At 50.0% G+C, this 22,457-nt stretch overlaps 1 protein-coding gene across 2 annotated transcripts in view; it reads right to left on the bottom strand.

Annotated features, from left to right (window-relative positions):
• Positions 1-7,727: 7,727 nt before the first annotated feature.
• The window catches only part of LOC110297359 (nodal modulator 1), a 51,446-nt gene continuing 36,716 nt past the window's right edge, over positions 7,728-22,457 (bottom strand). Inside the window, exons 23-31 of one of the 2 annotated variants that reach the window (XM_021166113.1) lie at positions 21,636-21,749; positions 20,778-20,905; positions 19,330-19,471; positions 15,800-15,883; positions 13,781-13,891; positions 12,288-12,389; positions 10,282-10,401; positions 8,600-8,692; positions 7,728-8,328 (exon numbers count right to left, since the gene is read on the bottom strand). In XM_021166113.1, coding sequence (XP_021021772.1) covers positions 8,197-8,328; positions 8,600-8,692; positions 10,282-10,401; positions 12,288-12,389; positions 13,781-13,891; positions 15,800-15,883; positions 19,330-19,471; positions 20,778-20,905; positions 21,636-21,749 — 1,026 coding nt within the window. In that variant the 3' untranslated portion in view covers positions 7,728-8,196. The remainder of the gene's footprint in view (positions 8,329-8,599; positions 8,693-10,281; positions 10,402-12,287; positions 12,390-13,780; positions 13,892-15,799; positions 15,884-19,329; positions 19,472-20,777; positions 20,906-21,635; positions 21,750-22,457) is intronic. The other variant, XM_021166114.1, reaches the window with a different exon arrangement.

Below are 22,457 nucleotides of genomic sequence, written 5' to 3'. Positions count from 1 at the left end.
GGAAGGGAAGGGAAGGGAAGGGAAGGGAAGGGAAGGGAAGGGAAGGAAGGAAGGAAGGAAGGAAGGAAGGAAGGAAGGAAGGGCAGGCCTGCATAAGACTGGGCTGCAGGCAAGACTGTGAGGCATTCTCATAATTAGTGAATAATGTGGTGTGGATCAGGGTAGTGTGCCACCAGACAGAAACCTGGTAGGGTTAAGCAGATTCAGGAACCCTGGCAGTTTTCATGATTGAGAAAGGTAGACATTTAAATCTACTCCTGACCAGGTAGGTTCCTGTCCTGGAACGCATGACCACAATACCCCATGGGAGAGGACTGTGACAATCATTCAAGTAGGGACGACAGCATGAAGTCCTTCCACGGGCAGATGGGGCATCCCTAACATCTCAGACCAAGCCAATAGAAAGCATCTGCCTCTTGAACCCAAACCACCCCCCCCCAAATGTTTATAAGGTCCTATCCACAAGGAATAAGGTACACAAGGTGTTTCACCAAAGATCGTCTTATTGCACTGTAACTCCCCAGGAAAGAGTTTTCTCTCACAAAGCTTTCGTTGTTGGATCTCCATCCAATTCAGCCAGCCGTGCGGTGGCCTGGATCTTGGCTCCAGGCTATCTGCTGTATCTCTCCACCTGCCACTGTCTCTGGGGCAACAGTGTCTGCAGAGGAGGCATGACATCCTGCCTTGCTCTGGCTTCTCCTCTGAGAGCTGTGACACATGGCAGGGCCAAGATCCCCATGTGGAGAACACCAAGAACACAGACAATGTGGGAGGACGCAGCCCATTGTAGGTGGGGCCACCTCTGAACAAATGATCCTGGGTACTATAAGAATGCAGCCTGAGCAAGCCATGAGGGGTAAGCCAGTAAGCAGCACCCCTCCATGGCCTCTGCATCACCTCGTGCCACCAGGTTCCTGCCCTGTTTGAGTTAGGATCCTGACTTCCCTTGCTGATGAACAGTGAAGGCTGTGGAAATATAAGCCACATAAGTCATTTCCTCCCCAAGTTGTTTTGGTGGTGGTATTTAAACATACTTGCTTATACACAGGTCATTTTAAAAGCATCAACATGAGTCGTTTGCTGGAGGAATTATTACAGTCTTTCCTGTGTATCTCCTGCACAGAAGGAGACCTTGGCAATTCTCTATCAATCCTCCACACTCCTAGCTGTACTGTGTATGTGGGTGAGGGGGAGGGCAAGCCGTTGGGAGTGTGGAGGTCACAGGGCAACTATACAAAGTTGGCTCTCAAAGAGATGGTGGTGGCACAGGACTTACGGGTTCCAGAACAGCCAGAGCTGTTGCACAGAGAAACTCTGTCTGAAAACAACAAGAAGAAAAAAATAAAGTAGGCTCTCTCCTTCCACATTCACTTGTGTGATGGGGATGGAACTCAGGTGCCCAGGCCGACCCATCTAGTTGGTCAGAGACAGACCTTCTATTTGCCTCGATTATACATAAAGAGACACACAGACAGACACAGACACACAGGCCGGAGGACAGACAGACAGACAGACAATGGATAAACAGAGATATAAATAATTGTTTGCTTCTCTTGTCACATTCTCCTAGCTAAGACTCCCAGAAGGTTACTGAAGAGGGTGGAGAAAGTAGACATGCATTTCCTGAAACCATGGTAATTTTCTCTATGACATCCATTTCCACAGGTATGCTCTCACACAATATATATATAAATATATATATATATATAAATATTTCACAATATTTATATATAAATATCACACAATATTTATATATATAAACATATTTATATATATAAATATGTTTATTTATATATATAAATAAACAGTTGTATGTTAAATAGACAACAAAGAGTCTCTTTCTTTCTTTCTTTCTTTCTTTCTTTCTTTCTTTCTTTCTTTCTTTCTTTCTTGTCTCCATGCAGTTGTGGTGTGACGGTAATGCTGGTTTTGAAGAGTTAAGAGATCGGCAGTGTTCTTCAGAACGGCTGTGTTGGCACCTCCTTGAAGATCTGGTCCATGTCACCATCAGGGCCTCAGCACTACTTCATCTGAGACACTGCTGCTGCTGCTGTTGCTGTTGTTCTTACACCAATATCACTGCTCCTCAAAGATCTCCTTAAGTGATCTCATCTGGGTTTCACTCTGGTAGATCATATACACCAAGTAATTCATCAAATCCTTCAAAAGTTTCCAATTAGGAGAATATCTTTTTTTTTCTTTCAGAACATCCTAATGCCCCCCCCCCCAGCTTCCAAATGGCTCCTTTCTCACCTCTGACTTAAGGTGAGGCTTTGCTTTCTGACAGACCGTCTGGGAAAGGATTTGTAGATCTGATTTACAAAGGACAAACCCTTTGGACCTTGGAATCCTTATTGTGGTTTTACATTCCCATTTGATTAATCTCTGCCCTGATCTGAATTCTTTCCAAATATTGGTTTGGGTTTACGGCGTGAGCTTGTTTTTCCAAGGCCCTGTGGTGCATCATTAAGTTATTTATTGTAGGAGTCACTTAGAGCTGGAGACCTCACCTGCAGCCTGTTCTCACTGGAAGTTTTGGCACATTGTGTTTTCATGACTAAGTAGCTCATGTAGAAAATAATTCAAAAAAAAAAAAAAATACAACCTGAGTTTTCTTAGCAAAGAGCATGCCAAATGGTTTAGCCCCAAGTCAAGGGGCTGCCAGCTTGGACATCCAGAGTCACCAAGACCAGATGTGAAGGATGAGGTAAAGACAGAGGAACGACCGTACCAAGATCCAGGCCCAGCCACAGGCTTCCTGCCCTTCTTTAGTTAAGTGTTCCCGCAGGATGGCCACAGCACCTGTATCAGAGCCAGAAAAAGACAGGAATAAACGCCAACATCAGTGTCACAGAAAACACTTTGTGCACAGCATTTACGTTGTCTCAGCAGTAACCAGGAAAATAAATTCCATGAATCAGTTGGTCGGTGCTGAATCAGCAGTCTTCTTCTTCTAGTTTTTCTCCAACTTCCCCCCCCCCCTAGTTCCCACATCATGGGTGAAGTAGCAAGGCACCGAAAGGTCTACAACCAAGGCAAACTGCACACTGTAGGTCTTCAAAGCCTGGATGAGCAATCACTCAGTATTTTCTCTATGCATAAGAGCGTTCAGTGCAGGTGTGGTGAAGGAGCCACCACCACAGTCAGTGGGAACCCATCAGAGCTCACCGGGGATGGCAGGAGCTACAGCAGCCTCTCCCTCTTCCTTCCCATTCCATCTGCATCCTACCTGCCGAGGGCAGGCACCACGGAAGCAACAATCAGAAACTCCACAAGCCAGCCAGACTCATGTGTTTGAATATGCAAACTGTATTCTCTCAACATCTTCCAGTTTATGTTTTTCCACAAAAAAAAAAATTGCAAGGCGTTATGGATAAAGCTTAATGGATTGGGCAATGCCCTAGGTTCCAGCCCCAAGAGTGCTGGGATGTAAAGAAAAGGGTGATCTGAGGAGATGCTCGGAGCTTAACGCCTGAGGACCAGAGTTCAGATCCCCAGCACGCACATGAAAGCCAGGCATGAGTAGAGACCAGCCTATCATCCCAGAATGCTAGTCTTGGAGACAGGATCTCTGGAGGTAGCCAGACTAGTTGACTTGATGAGCTCTGGGATCAGCAAGTGATCCTGCCTCTTCGAACGATGGGGAGAATGACTGAAGAACATAGCAGCCTCTGCTTCCACCGTACATGCGTGCAGCATGTTCATACACGTGCAAAATGTAGATACTAGAACTAACATGCATTTGGTCATCTTAATGTAGTTCAAAATGAACACGTACAGACATTAATACAAATAATATAACCAGTAGTATTCTGGGAGTGTTGCAGCATTCTTAGAATGACTTCATGACCACAGGAAGGCTGGACAGTGGCTCCTGCAGAGGGAGAACTTGAGAGCTCAGAGCAGCCAGGAAGGGTAATGGGAGAAACAGTTCACCAGGCGCCACCTTCCTAGTTAGAACCTGTGAGGTTCTCATCTTGGTCTTTCAAAAAAAAAGCCACATAGCAACAGACATGGCGGTGGGCTGTGCCCAAACTGAGAACATTCCTCAGACCAGATGACATGTCTGGCAGGCTCTGGCAGTTTCCCTAGGATGTCCTATGCTTACACTAAATATCCTGTGTCCCCAGTGTCCATATGATAAGTACAACATCTTTATGATCTGACCTAAGAAATAGCTACTCTCACCCCTCTGTCATTCTACTGGTCACAGGGGCCATGCACATCCTTGGGTGTTGCAATGGCTATTCCTGGTTGTCAGCTTGGCCGCATCTGGGATGAACTACGATCCAGAAGTGGAGGGCGTATCCATGATCCAGATCGTGAGGCTGGAAGACTCAGGCTTTTGACCCGGATCTTGACATGGAGATCTTGAGGCATAGTGGCCATGAAGCATAGTGGCCATAGTGGCCCAGGCAGGGTAGTGCACCCCTTTAATCCCAGGAGACTGAGGCAAGCAGATCTGATTCAAGGCCAGCCTGGGGCAAAGCAAGTTCCAGATCCAGGCATGGTGGCACACAGCTTTAATCTGAGCCTCACCCTCAGCTGGAGGCCTACATGAGGACATTGGAAGAAGGAAGGCTCACTCTTCTTCGCCTGCTTACATTTACTTGCCAGCACATTTGTTGGAACCTACTTCTTCAGGATTCCAGCTTATATAGAAGACCAACTGAAACAACTGGCCTCGTGGGACCGAGCAACTACCAGATTCTTGGACTTCCCATCCGCAGCTGCCCACTGTTGGGTCAGTTGGCCTACAGACTGAAAGTCATAAATTCCCTTAATATATGGAAACATTGCATAAGTTCTGTCACTCCAGAGTATTGGGCCCCATTTTGGCCCTGGTTTGGGCCTTGAGGACATACCTGAGCCTGGCTTGAGTTTCTGCAGCCTTGTGGGAGAGCCTAAGCCTGGCTTGAGTTTTGAGACCTGTCTCAGTCACTTCAGTGACTCAGCAAGACCTGTTTGGCCCTGCCTCTGCCCCGCCTTTGCTGAGGTAGAGCTTTGCCATTGGCCCTGTCAGTCACTCCATATCCTCCATCACCCTTCCCCGCCTCCTATGTCATCTTACCTCACCAATAATCCCCCTCCCTATGTTCTGAGGCTGACACCATAGAGTTGAGTTCCTGCTTCGACAAGTCTCCCCGCTCGGTGTGTTTCTTCTGGGCCGTTGACACTCACCATCCCACTCAGCCCCGGAAAGACCCCGGCAGGGCCAAGACCCTGACTAATACAGAAGTGGAGACTATCCAGGGCAGTGTGGATTCTAGGAGACTCATCCTGAGCCTGGTCTGCCTCCAGTACCCACTGCAGCCAAGAGGCCACAAACATTCAAATGTTTTTATCTTATCAACAAAAAACAAACAAAGCTAATAGAAAACACTTTATAAAGGCTATGTACTTAAGCTCAGTGCTTCATGGGATATGGAGCCCCGTGGAGGGAAAGCATAGCAGGAGCGTGTAGCAGCTGGTCCTGCCACGTCCCCAGTCAGGAGGCAGAGATGTGGACTCTGCTCAGATCACAGTCTCCAATCCTAGCCCATGGTCTGGGACCACCCACACTTAAGGTGCATCTTCCCACATGGATAACCTAATCTAGAAAAATCCCTCACAGGTTGTAAGGAGCCGCCCTCACATTCGCCATTACAAGATGGCGCTGATGGCACTGGCACCCATGTAATCAAACCATCTGTGCATGTGCCGGGGTAGTTTCCCACCCCATGTGCTCTGCCTTCCCCGTGACGACAACTCCGGCCGATGGNCTGCAGCCAATCAGGGAGCGACACGTCCGAGGCGGAGGACAGTCCTCCATAAAAGGGACGGGTTTCCGCCATTCTATCNATCTCTCTATCTCTCTCTCTCTCTCTGGCTCTCTTCTCCACTGGCTCCTGAAGGGGTAAGCAATAAAGCTTGTGCCACAGAAGATTCCGGTTGCCCTGAGCATGTTCTTACCAGGGGGAACAAAAGCGTGGGCAATAACAGGTGGACCAACATTTGTTTCCATGGCGATTCTAAATCCCATCAAGCTGACAGCACTTAACCATCACGGTAACAAGCAGCCTTGTCCCCCGAGCTTGACCAACGCTTCTCTCAGGCTACTCTGGCCTGTAGGGACTGGTTCTTCCTGGCTTTGGGTGCTCACTCATGTAACAGGAGAGACCAGGGGCAAAGCTTGAAGCTTGGATTGAAGAGCTATGACTGGAAGCGTTTCGAGGTATCCTTCCTTATTCATGTATTAGGCTTGTTTTCTTGGCATTTTCTCATGTAGCCCGAGCTGGCCTTAAACTCATTATGTAGCTGAGGGTGACCCTGAATTTCTTATCCTCCTTCCTCCACCTGCCAAGTACTGGATCACAGGGTGTACACCCACTTTGTGTGGGACTGTGAAAGGCAGCCTGTTTTCTGGTCAAGCTAGGTTTAAACCCCGGAGACCCAGCAGATAACTCTTCAAGGGACAAAAGGCCTGTTTGCCATGGTCCCAGACACTAACTAGGCTCCTGACACCAGGCCCCAGCTCCATAATTCTGTGACCATCAGTCACATAGGGCAACACCCCAAGCTCCTGGTGTTCTGTCTGGACTCCACCCCCACAGTTACCTGGCAATAGCCAGGTAAGCTGGCCCACTATAAACGGGGCTGTTTGCCCCTCCTCTTACTTCTACACCTGCTTCCCGATTGCTTCTCTCCTGACCTCTTGCTTCCCTTCTCTCCGCATTCCCTTCCCAACTCTCTCCACGTGGCCACAGACTCTCTTCTCATCAGGATCCGCTGTGCTGGAGCAATGGAGCAGGTCTTCCTCTAAAGAGCCGCACATCTAAGCTCCCACAGGAAGGCCTCTCAGCACGCCCAGTCACGGTCTCCACCAACCCAAGCCACCGACCAAGCAAGGCAAAGACTCCTCTCTGCGGAAACCAGCCAGAGCGCTCTCCTCCTGCCCCTTTCCCTTTGGCCCCAGGCCAGAGGCCCCACAGGCCCCCACTCTGTCCTCAGCTCTTGCGCCACTGGCATCTGTGGTATCCAAGAGCTAGAACCTGCAGTCCCTGACATCTGTGTGGCTCAGGGACCCCAGAGCCGGCTCTTCCACAGCAACCAGAGGCGTCTGTGGTGCCCAAGAGTCAGAGCCTGACTCCAGCAGTTCCACGGGGACCTCAGACTGTGCTTCCCCACCCCCGGCGCAGGGTCCTGCAGCTTCTCACAGCCTGACACCCACCTGGCAGCCACCTGGAATACACAGTCAAAGTCCTATGGGCTACCTTTGCAGAGGGACAGAGCCCACTGACATTTAGTTGTCTCCCACAGGCTTTCAGCCTTTATACTGTGTCAATTAAAAGCCCCATTAGTACTTAAGGGGGGTGTTCACTGTGCTGTCACTTGGAGAGTTAGAATGGATACCCATATCCACACACCATATAGATTATGTCTCATCTGTTCCAGAGGCTCATGAGGCTCACCTCCCCTGTGCAGCAAGCAAACCCACACGCGTGTCAAGTGGCCAGTTGACACAGATATACACAGACGGACAGACACCCCTCCCCAAGAGGTGAAATACTTTTAAAGCCCAGCACAACAGAGTTCTTCCGGCTTCTCTAAGATACAGGACGTACATCCCAGGGACCACAGTGAGCTGAGCTCAGCCACGGGTTGGCTGTGCCACAGTGCAGTCCCCACAGCCTCTGTCGCTGGGGCTGAATGCCCACCCGCTCTGTACGCACCCCACACTATGCCAAGTTACAACACAAACGAGTGGCTGACTTTATTCATCCAGCTCTTGACAGATCCTTCTGGGATGGACAGATGTCGCTGCAGCTTCTGGCACGGGCCTCGAGTGCAGGGGGCAGTTTGGGGAAAGTCCAGAAGGCACAGCAGACCAACGCCATGTTTCCTGGACTCTTCTTGCAAACAAATGTGGAAGATTAGAATTATGTTCTCACGCCACCGGCTCAGCTTAAATACTTCTCTGACAAAAATAATAATAATAAATTATCTTCAACTCAGAAAATAAATTGTGTTCAGCAGGGTGACAGGAGGGTCCATTCGTCGCATTGCACCACAGGGCTACACAGGAGAGGACAGACAGGCAGGACACCAACACAAGGGTGACAGGGCCTGCCTGAAGTGAGTGAGCATGTGCCTTTGTCCCCAGGCAGGCAGCAGCCCTGGCTGTGTCATCCGCAGGAGGTGGGGCCTCCTTCCTCCTCACGTGCGCCTGGTCTTCTGTTTCTTGGTTTGTCTCTTCATGTCTTCTGGGCCACTGCTGTCAGAGGCCGCCTGGCCAAGGGCTCTGACTCCCTGAAGACGACTCGTCAGCTGCAGCAGCAAAGGAATGAGCTGGAATGAGAGAGACCATGAACACCTGGAAGGCACCATGCATCCCCTTATGGGAGCCCTGGGCCTGCAGAAGGCTGGCAGAGATGTTTTACAGAGGCTGTGACTCTCTACAGGCAACACCTCCCTAAGGATTGGAAATGACATCACTGGAAGATGTAGGAATCTGCCTGGTCCCTCCAACCTTAACCTTCTACAACTTCTGTGACACCAGGCACCCTCCCATAGTCTATCTCCTGACCCCCGACTTCCCATGAGGCTTTGGCTTCCCTACCTTGTCATGGTTGTAGCCCGCCAACAGGAGCAGCAGCGTCAGAGGCAGGGCAATATAGGACCCCTGCGCAATGTCTTGTTCAGGTAGCTTCCTCTGCAACAAGACAGCCATGATTCCTTGTAAGTTACCACTCATCGACCACTGTCATCCAGAGCTTCAACCCACTCAGCCACCCACACTGGCACCCAAGGTTACCCACAATCCCTTGATATCCAAAAAGAAGCTAACTGGGGTGTGGGTATGAATCACCCAAGTTCTGAAACTCAGATCTGGAATTCAGGCACAAGGAGACTCCAGTGGCTTAGAAATGCCTCTTACTATCACAAATAAGCTCACTCTGGCTGAGACGACCTTGAGCCTGTGACCCTCCTGCCCCTACCTCCTCAGTGCTGAGATTAAAGGAATGTGCCCATGCCTGGCTGATGTGTGCTAGGGATCTAGCTCAGAGCTCTGTGTGTGCTAGACAAGGGCTCTACACCAGCGCAGCTCCATCCCTGCTCTGCAGATTCTTGACTCAGCAACTCCCCCACCCCAGTCAGTTCCAAAGACAGACTGACAACCACTCAAAAGCCCGAATGCCAGAGCTAAAAGCAAGCAGCTAGCTGTGTGCACCACCTGGGAACGAGCTGGATACACCATGCTATGTGGTTATGAACACTGTGTTCCCCAAATTCCTCTGTTGAGACCTGTCCCATTTGAAATTAAGATGACATACTGACAGAAGGGTCTGGGGACACCAGTTTTAGAGGTGATTAAGTAATGAGAGAAGATCCTTCATCAATGGGGTCAGCACCCTTTGAAATCCAGCTGAGAGGAGCTGGTTCAGCCGCCTGTGGTTCCAGGCACGGCCACTGATGGAGCGGAGTGGAGCTGGCCCTCACCCACCGTATCTGTAGGTGGGATTGCCAAGCCCAGGGGCCAGAACCATGAGGAGCAGGTGCTGCTTGAAGTAACTGCTCTACCGTGGACTTCTTAGCGGCCTGAACAGACTGAAACACAGGGTGCCTCCATACGAGACAGTGCAGCTGCGGAGCCTAGTGCTCCACAGACACCTCAAAGAAACGTTTATTAAATTCTTACTTTCCCCAGAAGCAATGCGCAACTATAGCTGCAAAGTAAGTCTTTTTCTAAAAGAATGTTTTACACTGTGTGTGTGTGTGTGTGTGTGTGTGTGCCCACATGCTGGACCCTACCTCTTCTACCAGAGACATCTCTGTTAAGTTTACAGTGGCTCCACCACACACAAGCTCCCAGAGGTAACTGAAATGATCTGAATGTGGAACGAACTGGTTTTTGATGGCAGCAGTGAAGGGGCCTACTACAGGGGCTGATAAACTGACCAGGGTCTTTCCCCACGGCCATCTTGTCACCTGCTTCCTGTTTATCCACGCCTGCTGACACTTCCACACTCCCGTGTCCTCTGCATTGCTAAATGTTCCTCCTCATGAAGGAATGTAAGGCCACAGGTTAAAGGGAAACGGTGTCCCTCCTCCTCAGACCCCAAGCCAGAGACCCATGCCATTCTGCTTGCTCATGACTAGTTGCCCAACAGCAGGCGTCAGTGCACAGAGGAAGAAAGGTGTCCGCGGAGCTCCAACGTGGGAAAGTGATGTGGCAGGAGCGGATGCTGTGATCACGGCCTCCATCTAAGGATTTTTTTTTAACTTCCCACTCGTACTTACCGTGGGACTGAAAACCAGAGTGATGTGTTTGTGGTAGCCCACTGCAGTGAAAGAGACTTGCGGCAGGACGTAGTCGTACTGGGATCTGGGGAGCGTGGAGTCCAACAGCACCACGTAGTTCTGTGGGTGGAGAAGGACAGACAGTTCAGGCGAAGCAGGGGACACGTGGCAGCCATGCACAGCACTTCACATTTTCTAAAGAATCCCCCTGAGTCTGTGCATCCACCCCTGGTCACCAACTTTCAGGCTGTAAGAGACACAGGTCTCTGGTGGCTCTGGGCCTGCATCTTCTGGGTTCTGTCAGGGCCACGGAACTTCTTTATGAGCTTATTGGGCCCGGGTGATTACAGTCCTTGAGGACCAGCTTCAGGAAACACACAAGTTCTTATGAGGCGGTTCTGACGAAAGACGGTGTGATGAGCCATGGGAGCTGGCGCTGACAGGAAACGAAGCTGACTTAACTGGCTCCTAAGCTGGCAAGTTCTAGAAAAGGAGCGCCTCTACAGTGGTCGTGGAGAAGACGGAGGTCTGCGTCTAACTCTGGCCGCTGGCCGTGACCGTGGGAGGCCTGCGGTGCTCACATCATCTCACAGACCAGGAGTAAGCATTATAAATAGCATGTGGATGGACACAGTGGACAGCAGCCTCAAGCTCCATGACAGCCCCCACAGTTTACACAAAGAGGCGCCATGCAGCAGCCCTCCAGGGTAGTAGGGAGCTCCAGGAGAGGGTGTTATACCCTAGATCCACAGGGAACAGCCCTGAAATAGCTTCATAGCTTTCAAGCTAAAGCCATGAAAACCAAGTCTCTGGCACACCTGTCAAGTGAACGGACAGTCAATAACTGACGATGACAACAGTGGCCGGAAACCACCCGACTCTGGGGTGGAGGACAGACACCCAAGCCAGAGCTCAGAAAAGGCCAAGCAGGAGAACTTAGAGACACACTGGATTGCCAGACACAGAAGGGGATGCCGCTCAGTGTGACAGAGCTTGCCAGACATATGTGAGACTCTGGTCCTATCCTTGGCGATGGGGACACACAGAGCGGCAAGAGACTTGCCACACAGGAGAAAGAAGCACACAATGAGACCAAGGAAGGCCAAGAAAAGGATGCACAGCGGTCAGGAGCGCTAAGAGTACGGGATGCCCCAGTTTGGTTACTACACTTCCCAACAGTGGAGCCACAAGCAACCATTGAGTAGCATGTAATCAAAGAGCTGATGACAGCAAGTAGGTGAGGGACAGACCCATCCCTGAACAGCACTGACTGCAAACAGTGGACAGAGCAGGGCAGCTCTAAATCTGCACAGTAACTGCAATTCTTAGTACACACTCGTGCGTGTGCACACACACACACACATAGACTACATACATACACAGACATGCTACACACACAAAGGCACACACACATGCACATGTGTGTGCACATATACAAACACATACATACACTACATATACATACAGACACAGGCACACATAAACACTAAACACACACGCATACACATGCATATACACATAGACACATACATACAAATGCATACACACACAAGCACACATGTGCACATACACACAAATACATACATATACTACATACACACACAGACACACTATACACACAAACATAAATATACACTATACATAAACACACATGTACACACATACGTACACAGAGACACATACAAACCCACTCATAATACACTACATACACAAACTGGAAGGCACACATGCACGCACACACACACTGAAAAAGACCCAAAGGAAGCCAATCAACAACCTCCCACTCCTTAGTTCTGGATGTGGCGTTATGTCTGACGGTTTCAATTTGTTTCCCAAGCCTCCTGCTAGGAATATGTACTGCTTTTGTAAACAGAAAGACAGTGAACTGAGAGATTCATCCTCCCCCCATCCCCCTTTGACTGACAGGCACTCATTTCTGCAGAGTAGTATTAAGACTAAGAAGTGAGAGTCATTCGCAAAGCTGGCGTGCCCCCAGCCTGGCTTACCTCGCCATCTCGGAGCAGCGGTGGGAAGTGGAAGAAGAGTGACTGGCCCAGAGACACCGTCTGGATGGGGTTGTCAAGACTCTCGCTTTTGTACAGCTTTACCTGGGTGCAGAAAGAAAAAGGCGCAGCTTAAGATACTGAGGTGACTTCATTGCTCATGGGGCGGTGTGGCTCATGAGAAAGCAGCCGTTCCCCTCCCGGCAGGTCTCAGGATGCAGGTCCTCATCCCCACGGCTCGAGGGTGAGCAAGGCCAACAGTCAGTAATGCCTTGGTGGCAAAGAAGGAAAAGAACAGCCTCCATGTGTCATGCGTGCAGCGAGCACTTTCTCAATGATGTCACCTGTCCTAAGGACAGCACACCATGCCTCCACTGAGCTCCAGAGAGCTAAACACACCTGGGGTCACATAGTCTCATCCAGAGGCAGCGTCACCCATGTGACCTGGCTCACTGGGACCTGAACTACACATGGGTGCAATGGCCTTTGGATCTGCAGTGCTTCCTACAAACTCCAGTTCTGCATTGATCTGCAGGAATAGAGGCCACCCTCTCTCCCGTGCACCCGGATGCAGGAGAGAGCCACAGACCAACAGGTATGGCATGGCACAGGTATGAGGGCCAGACCATGTCTGTGCTCTTTGGTCACATACAGCTTTGCGAGTAAATCTTAATTTAATTTACTGGCTACATGGAAAAGGAGGTGATTTTAGCTGACTCTGATTTCTAGCTTTTCTAGAGAATTCAAGTGATTTGAACCCTGAACCAAAACTCTAGCCCAGCACCAACCAGGCGAAACCAGGTCGCAGTACCATCCTCACCTCTGCACCCTCCCCTCAAAATAGGAGTGTGGCTACTCAGTCCACGCTCACCTTCACGGCACTCTGACACTATCTACCCACCTGACACAGATGTCATCCAGGTCCCAACCAAGTGTCCTGAGAGCAAGGCAGAAGCCAAGCACATCCTCACCGGGCTAACCTTTCACTGTGTTCTAAGCGTACTGCCCAGACCCTGGGGACAAACCATTAACCTCTCCCAGAGGTCACAAGTCTTTTTATAAAAGCTCTACATCTTCCATGGAATTGGTCAGAGCTGGGAGAAAGGTTGAGGTCCAAGGTTCAAGTTTTAAAGGAGAGAAGAGAGAGATAGGGAAGCGAGATGTGTGGCCCTGGCAGCCATCCTGCCTGGCTCAGGCCATGCTCAGCACCCAGACTAGGAGAATGAAGTGCACAGGGTACACTGCACCCTCCCGTGGGCGTTCCACGGCGCTGAGCCTTCATGTTGCTCTACTGCAGGCTGCCAGGCTGAGGGCTGACAACTTTGACACCCCAATCCAGACTCTCCCCCATCACCTGATACTCAGCTCCCAAGCCAGGTATGACCTGCGGCAGGTAGCTGTCTGGCCAGCTTCCGTCGTAGCACACTAAAGCCAGAGCCAGCTAGGACAGCCATCGCTCCCATGGACTCTGGGTCTTTTTCAGGACTTTTTCTTACCCACAAGGTAGACAGATACTCAGAGGAAGTGATTACGTTTCCACTCAGGTCAAACTGGTTGATCTGCCGGAAAACTATGATGTTTACGTCGTCCACGTCATTGTTCCCAACCTAAGAGAGAGGCGCACATTGAGTAGAGTGCGGGGGCTGCTTCCAAATGGGTCTGTCCCAGGTGCACACAGCAGCAGCGGGGCTAACAGCTCGCAGACACAGTGGTACATGAGGGAATTTGCTTTCTAAGTTTTCACTGCCTGCCGACATTTTAAAAGCTCGTCTGGCAGCTCCAGCAAGGCAGAGCCCTGGCTGTCTGTGCCCACCCACCGCGGGCACACCAGAGGGCTCACTGCTCTTTCAGACCTGTTTGACTGCAGTCTACACTGTTGCCTGAGAGCCTGGCCCGAGCACAGAGAGAAAAATCAGGAAAGGCCTCTGGTGTGAGCAGCAGCCCAGTGGTTTAAAGTGGCAGAGGCCAGCAATTCAGCTCTAGATCAGCAAGTCCCACAGGGCCCCCCACTCTGCTCCAAGGCCCCCACTCTTCGGGCCTTGGCAGGTAGTTCTGCGCCCTGAAACCCTCCAGGCAACTGGAAAGAACACCACTTTAATGGTGTCCGAGCCACTTCCTGTGAATGGCATGGGCCAAAAGCCTATAGGTGAGAGGCTTCCCGGCCCTAGAGTGGAACTCACTGTTGTTCCACATCGTATGTTTAGAAACCCACAGGTTTGTGCTACTCAGCTTAATTTTGCAGTGGACAATGGTCAGTGCAGAGACACACTGCACTGCTGAGAACAGTGACCGTGAGTGCTCATGTCTAAATGGGACAATGCATCAAGCCACCACCTCGAGGACTCGGGGACACTAGAAAGAAGGTAAGACGGTGAGAGGGGAGCTGTGAAAGCCACCTTCCGGATGGCCAGTGCCCTCACGAACTCACAGAGGCTGCAGTTACCCCAACATGACAAGCCATTCAAAGCCATTGCACAGATGGGGGGGGGCAAGGCCTAGCTCAGGAGCTACTGGTAGTAGACAGCTCCTGGGGGAGGAGGAGTCATTTTCCTTTGGGGGTGTGGCCTCTGGCAGGCAGCCCACACGCCAGTGGATGGCCACACCCATTTGTGTACAGACAGCACTGAATCAGTGGGTTACCAAAATAAAAAGACATGAATGTAGGAGGGATGTTGAGAAAGATTCGGAGGGAATTAGAAAAAGGGAGGCGAGGGGTAGGTATGATTAAAATACATTGTATATATGTGTGAAATTCTCAAAGAATAAATAAAAATATTAAATAATTGGATTTTTGTCTTTCAAGGCAGGGTTTAATCTGGGTAGCCCTGGCTGTTCTGGAACTAGTTTTGTAGACCAGGCTGGCTTTGAACTCAGAGATCCACCTACCTCTGCCTCCCAAGTGCTGGAGTTCAAAACATGCACTACTATGGCCCAGCTAAATAATTAGTTTTTGAAAAAGAACCTCTCTTAAGGGTTGTGGAGATGGCTTAGTGGATAAAACACTTGCTACACAAGTGTCAAGAGTAAAGTTCAGATCCCCAGAGCCCATGTAAAAGGCAGGTGGGCACAGTGGGCAGCCTATTAACACCAGCACTCAGGAAGTGTAGACAAGGGTGGGCACAGTGGGCAGCCTATAACGCCAGCACTAGGGAAGTGTAGACAAGGGCTCCCCGGGGCAAGCTGGCTGCCGAGCTAGCTGAATCTGTGAGTTCCAGGTTCTGCAAGGGACCGTACCTCAGTAAGTAAGATGATGCCTGGCATCATCCTGTGGCTTCCACACACATCTTCACAGGTGTACACACACCCACACACATACACACCACCACCCATGTACACAAAAAGACCACACCAAGAAAAAGCCCCTCTTCAGACACCATTCACAAGGATGCCAAGTTAGGACTTACAACCCTACCCCAGAGAGCACTTGCAAGGATACCAAGTTAGGACTTACAAGCCACCCCGAGAGCACTAACCGGAAGCCACAGCCCTACGTGGCAGGAGTGATGCCTACTTACCTCAATCACCCGGTGGTGGGGCAGCGCCCGCTCGATGTGGTCATTGCCTTCTGCCTTCAGCTGCACGTGGTACATGCACCCTGGCTACGAAGACACCCGTTGTTACTTCTCTATAAAGTCTGTCACACGTGACCTGAGAGTGACTTTGCTACAAGTGGTCACCACACAGGACATCTATATCCCCCCATTTCCCAATCTGCACTGTCCACTGTCCAATGAGACCCCTTTAGAAGTGCCCTGGTGACAAGATGCCGCCGGTGCTAATAATCCTTTCTACTGAAGCACATTCTCATTCCACAGGTTAAATGGGGCTCGCTTCCTGATTACGAGCGTTTCCCTCATTCTTGTAGACTCTTCCGGCCTCTGCTCACCCCCTCCTTGACCTGTACAGTCCAGTTACAACTGCAATCACAATGATGGTCCTTACAGTGGATAGGATTTGAGGCTGCTTTTCTTTAAAAAAAAAAAAGACTTAAAAAAAGACTTAAATGTCCTTATTTATGTCTTTGTTTTATTACTCAAATTTACAGGATTATTATTATGTTCACTAAAAGTACTATAGAGCCGGGCAGTTGTGGTACAAGCCTTTAGACCCAGCACTCGGGAGGCAGAGGCAGGCGGATTTCTGAGTTCGAGGCCAGCCTGGTCTACAGAGTGAGTTCCAGGACAGCCAGGACTACACAGAGAAACCCTGTCTCGAAAAACAAACAAACAAAAAAATTACTATTGAAACAGCTCTGGTACCAACCCCCGGCCGCCAACAGCACAGCTGTAAGGCCACGCTCTGAAGCACTGGGTTAAGGTCCCAGGTGTCTATGCGCCTCCAGGAGCAGAGCAGCCCAGGGTGAGCAGTGATTTTTTTCAGCCAGCACAGACTGGATAGCAGAGCTCTGGTCTCATGCTGCTACACAGCTCTGAGCATTGCCCTATGCCATGGGCAGAGCAAAGGCTCCATAGGCCACTCTCCCTTTTAGAGTCATGTTCCTTTTCACATGTTACTTGAGTTCTACAAAGGAGACATGAAATCTTTACAAGGACAATAAATCTTTTACTTAGAAAAATAAAAACATTGTGCCAAAGATGAGCCCTAGACCTCCAAACATTACACCATGGTCCCAGTGGCTGACGGCAGTGCCTACTGCTAAGATTGCACACTTATGTCACAGAACATAGAGAAACCTTGGCACTCGCCTGGAAGCACCAACCCCACTGGCTAGCATTATTAGAGCTGGAAGGTGCCAGGTGCAACACCAGAGGGAAAAGTACTTACAAGTCTCACCTAAGTGCACAGCCTGCAGGCTGCAGGCACGACCTGTGTGTACCGTGTGCCCATTAGTGAGGTGGTGGCTCTGATGTCCAGGAGTGTTCTTTAGTTTTGGATTCAGGGCCTGCTCCACAGGACTGAGCCCATCCCTGACACTGCTACAGCTGCTAAGAATGTAAGCGTAGACAGGCCGTGGGCCTGCAGGAAAGCCTACTGCTACCACTATTGTGATGCCAAATGAACATAGCAATACAGTGGCATAGAAATCCGCAGGTGGACAGCATGCAGAGAGTAAGAGACTTGGGGGGCTCAGCCCTAGTGGGGTGTCTGTTATCACACTCTTCACCTTACTGCCCAAGGGCCTGTGCAGAAAGGCTGTAAGAGCCAGGGGCAGGAGATGATGGCAAGGAAATTGTTTTCTATAGACAACAGTGCAGATACACACATGAACTCATGAGAGAGTATGGCAGCGCACACAGGCCTTCAGCTTAAGCCAGACAAAAAGCTCAGCATGGAGAAGTAGGCACAGAGACCCACCCATACCCAAGCCACTGGGATAGAGACAAATCTGTTTTCTTCAATTAAGTGACACCGAATACCATCAACCACTCTAGGGCAGGCCCTCTGCTCGGGAGAAGTTGGCCAACACACACTAAATCCCTCACTTTACCTCAGCTTTGTCTTTGTTTCTATTTGTTTGTTTGAAGAGAGAAAAAGAACAAAGGTGGGCAAGTAAGAAGGTGGAGAGAATCTGGGAGGAGTTGAAGAGGGGAAAGAATATCAAAATATGGTGTGTAAATTTCTCAAAGAATAAAACATTAAAAATAAATAAAACACTGTGAAGGCAGTTAAAAGGTGAGGCCACAATTAGACACATGTCCAATTAGGCCTGAACATTCCAGTTAAATAGTTATTTGCTCCTTGAGGGTAAGAGACTCAAGAGAGGATATGGGACTATTAACTCTGGGAATATGGCCACTGCCACTTGCCCAGGGCTAAGGCCTGCAGGCCACACTTTCGAGGAACCTTTTCAACCCTTGGCTAGCTGTGCCAAGGATTTGCCTATAGCCTCTGGCAGCTATACTGGCCAGCTATGCCAGCCAACACAAGCTAGAGTCATTTTAGAAGAGAAAATGACTTTATCAGACTTGCCTGTAGGTGAGTCTATAGGACATTTTCTTAATTAGTGATTGATGTGGGAGAACTCCACCCACTGTGGGTGGGGCCATCCCTGGACTGGTAGTCCTGGGTTCTATAAGAGAGCAGGCTGAGCCAGTCAGGGGAAAGCAAGCCCGTCAGCAGCCCCCCTCCATGGCCTCTGCATAAGCTCCTGCCCTGTTTGAATTCTTGCCCTGTCTGTCTTTGATGATGCGCAGTGACGTGAAATAAACCCTTTCCTCTTCAACTTGACTTCGGCCATGAAGCAGCCATGCCTTGTCAGAGATGTCTCCACAGGCACCCTGGTCAGCTGAGTGAGACGAGCAAAGGCAGCCAGGAATCACGAAAGTGGATCTGAGATTCTTATCTAAGAAGGCATCTCCAGCTGTGGTGGTTTGAAGATGCTTGGCCCAGGGTGTAGCACTAGGAGGTGTGGCCTTGTTGGAAGAAGTGTGTCACTGTGGGGGTGGGCTTTGAGACCTTCCTCCTAGCTGCCTGGGAGTCAATCTTCTCCTGTTTGCCCTCAGAACAAGATATAGAACTCTCAGCTCTTCCAGCGTCATGTCTTTCTGGACACAGCCATGCTCCTGCCATGATGAAAATGGACTAAACCTCTGAACCTGAAAGCCAGACCCAATTAAATGTTGTCCTTTATAAGACTTGCCTTGGTCATGGTGTCTCTTCACAGTAGTAAAACCCTAAGACAGAAGTTGGTACCAGGGACCAGGGTATTGCTGCGATAGACTTGACCAAGTGTTTGTTTGGAAGGATGTGGATTTGGGGACTGTGGATTTGGAAAGCAGTGGAATGCTTTAAGTGGGGCCAAATGGGCTATCCTAGTAGGGATATGGAACATGGTGGCGCTGAGCGTGATTTGAACTGTGAAGGCCTGCTGGTTCAAGAGATTTCAGCCCTGGGCAAAGCTATGCTAATCCCCCTTTAGGGGCCTTATATTTTCCCACAGAACAAGACTAAACACACACCCTGTCGGCCAAAATACAGGCACAGGGATTCCAGAGTCTCTCCCTCCAGCCTGTTGGCCCAGGCTATCCCACAAGGACACCACTGACAGCAAGAAGGAAACACCCGAGAAATCACACAGCCTCACCAGCAGCCCACGTAACCGGAACTTCCCTTCCTCGTCTGTCACCGTGTCTTCTCCATAGATGCTGCAGTCTTTCTGCCCCACAGCCTCCACCGCGACACCCTGCTCTGGCTCTCCATTTAAAGACGACACAGTGCCGTAGCAGCTGGGGTGACAAGAGGAGAAATGGAATATATCACCTTGGGGCCTCTGATGCACAGGACACTTGTGGACCCACGGTTCCAGGGCAAATCTGCTCTTATCATAAGGATGCTTCTACCGCTGCTGATCTGAAACTGTGATGCACTGGATAATGTAAACAACTCACAAGGATTTTCATTCCACATAATCTGTTGAAATGATCCCCTTTTCTATGCCTGAGCTGATTATCCTTCATCCAAAGTGCTTTTATAAACCCATGTAAGCATGCCTGTTTGTATGTCTGCTCATATGCACAGGGTTCGTGGCTATCACTCAGCTGTCCCTGAGAGTACTCTGAAGAAATGGAAATTCTGGACACATCCTGGAAGGGAACCTGGGGGTCGAGGAGGCAAGAATAGAAAGGCTGTCTGTCTGTCTCTCTGTCTGTCTATCTATCTATTTGGTGGGGGGTTTGTTGTTGTTTTGGTTCCATTTAATTTAGATTTTTTTCTTTTCTTTTTTTTTAATATTTATTTTATTATTTACTTTATTCATATGACTTCACAGTCACTCTCTTCAGACACACCAGAAGAGGGCATCGAATCTCATTACAGATGGTTCCCATGTCGTTGCTGGGAATTGAACTCAGGACCTCTGGAAGAACAGTCTGTGCTCCTAACCACTGAGCCATCTCTCCAGCTCCAGATTTTTTTCAAACAGGATCTCTCTGTGTAGCCCTGGAGGTCCTGGAACTCACTATGTAAATCAGGCTTGGCCTAGAACTCACAACCCTCCCTGCCTGTGCCTTGGATTAACAGTGTGCACCATTATATCCAGTCAGAAAGCTAACTTTCCGCTATCAACTCTCTTCCAACATCTGCAAGTTCTGCTCATTATGATGTTTCCTCCTCTTAAAAACATAATCACATTTCAAACATTTTTCAAACAATTTTTTTTAAGTAAGGCACTAGGCTGCCTTAGACAAGTTTTCAGAGAGTATGCTGGTGAGTGGACAGCAGGTGACATACTGGAAAGAGGGCAGGAAAGTGGGGGGGACAGTGGGAGGAGGGTAGTAGTCACCTACACATCGCAAGAAAGAGCCACCTTTCTGACCTCTACCTTACCTCAAAGTCCTCCCCAAATTTAGTCAATGTGTAACCCTGGCGGGCATTTCTCCCCCACCTGCAGCCTGAGGGAGGGCACACACCTGCAGCCTGGGGAGGGCACACACCTGCAGCCTGGGGGAGGGCACACACCTGCAGCCTGGGGGAGGGCACACACCTGCAGCCTGGGGGAGGGCACACGCCTGCAGCCTGGGGGAGGGCACGCACCTGTAGGCAGTTCGAAAGCCAGTGATGGTGATCCTCAGGTTCTGCCCCTCCTGCACTTCTATCATCTGTGAGGATGGCTCAAAGCGGAACTCCTTCATCATGGGTTTAAAGTAGTACTGTCCAGGACTCTGCCAAGAGACAGGCACAACTGAGGTGGCTGCCACACTTCAGATGGCTTAAAGTCACCGTGAGCTACAATCAGATGACAGGGCAGCAGAGCCTCCCAGACACACAGAAATGGTGGTTCCTACATGTTGTGAACAGGGAGTTGTTACCACCTTTAGCACATCAGCAGAACAGAAGCCACGCCTCAACTTTAGGAAGACTCAGAACCAGCATAAACAACTGGAAAGGATTCAGCAAACAAGTGGCAGGGGTGCACAGAGGCTGGGCATGCAAAGCCTGTGCCCTTCTATGTGCAGCCCGACTCTCAGGAGTGACCAGCTGTCAACGCATGTTCCTGCACTAATGAACCCCACTGGCGGTGGCCTTGAACGCCACCTCGGATGAAAACTCGGTACATCGGTACATCACGACCTTCACACATGGAGTGGACTTTGCCAAAGAAACACAAGTAAGCCAGTCACTGTCATACTCTCCTACACACACACACACACACACACACACACACACACAATCTGTGGAAAACAAAAGGCTGCCTGAGAGAGGAGTGGCTGTGGCCAGGCAGTTAGTTACACTGCCTTGCTGTAAAGAAAGCACTGGTCAGAAGCAGCCGAGTCCTGAGTAAGAGCCATGCTATAACAGGTGGATCTCCAGAGCCCGTTACATGGCCAACTGTTCTTACACTGTCCAGCCACACATCCAGTGACCTGTGCTGTGTCCCCACCAGGGCCTTACCAGGTTTGAGAAAGTCAGAATGCCGTTGTCTTGGGTCAGGAGGTTGGACCGAAACACGCCACCACTGAGGGATAAGAGAACCCCAGGGAGTGGCTGGTCGTCTTCAGCTTTAATCTGGAAGAAGGTAATCAATCAGAACATTCTAGAACTGAGGTCAGCAATCCATAGCCAGCAGGCCAGCTGTGCCCTGCCCGTTACAGCTGCTACCATGCTTCCCACCAACACGGACGTGGACCCTCAAACAATGAACCTAAAGCAATCCTGTCTTCCTTCATTGCTTGTACTAGGTTAGGCATTTTGCCACAACAGTACCATAAATTACCTTTGCAAGGCCAAATAGGCTCACGCCACAAATAAAGAATTTGGACTTGTACAAGTCCACCCCCCAAACAGCATCTATGTGGTAATCTCCCTGGCACTAGCTCAGTAGCTGTAGAATCAGAGTGTGTCTTCCATCTTCCTAGCCATTGAATCGCTTCCACGAATGGCTGTGTTCTCAGTGATCTAGGGGTGTCTTATAAACCACAGACAACATCTATGGTGCACACGGTTCTTCCATGTCCGCATCCGGTCTAACACACACACACACATACACACACACACACACACACACACACTCGGCAGTGACGCCTCCAGCTGCATGGGAAGTGCGCTACAGAGTCACACTCAACTCCTGCCCAGCCCATGTCACCCCACACCCCACACAGAGAATGAGGGACAAAAGAGACACTTGGCACCACCATGGGAAGGGCAGCCTAGGTCCTAGGGAGGGAGGGAGCTTGCTTGAGTGCCTGCCCAGCACACACGACGGATGCCCTGGGC

The sequence above is a fragment of the Mus caroli genome, chromosome 7 (genome assembly GCF_900094665.2).
Source record: "Mus caroli chromosome 7, CAROLI_EIJ_v1.1, whole genome shotgun sequence".
Taxonomy (NCBI): Eukaryota; Metazoa; Chordata; class Mammalia; order Rodentia; family Muridae; genus Mus; species Mus caroli.
The sequence above is the reverse complement of the archived record's forward strand: the minus strand, read 5'-3'. Positions and strand labels throughout refer to the sequence as shown.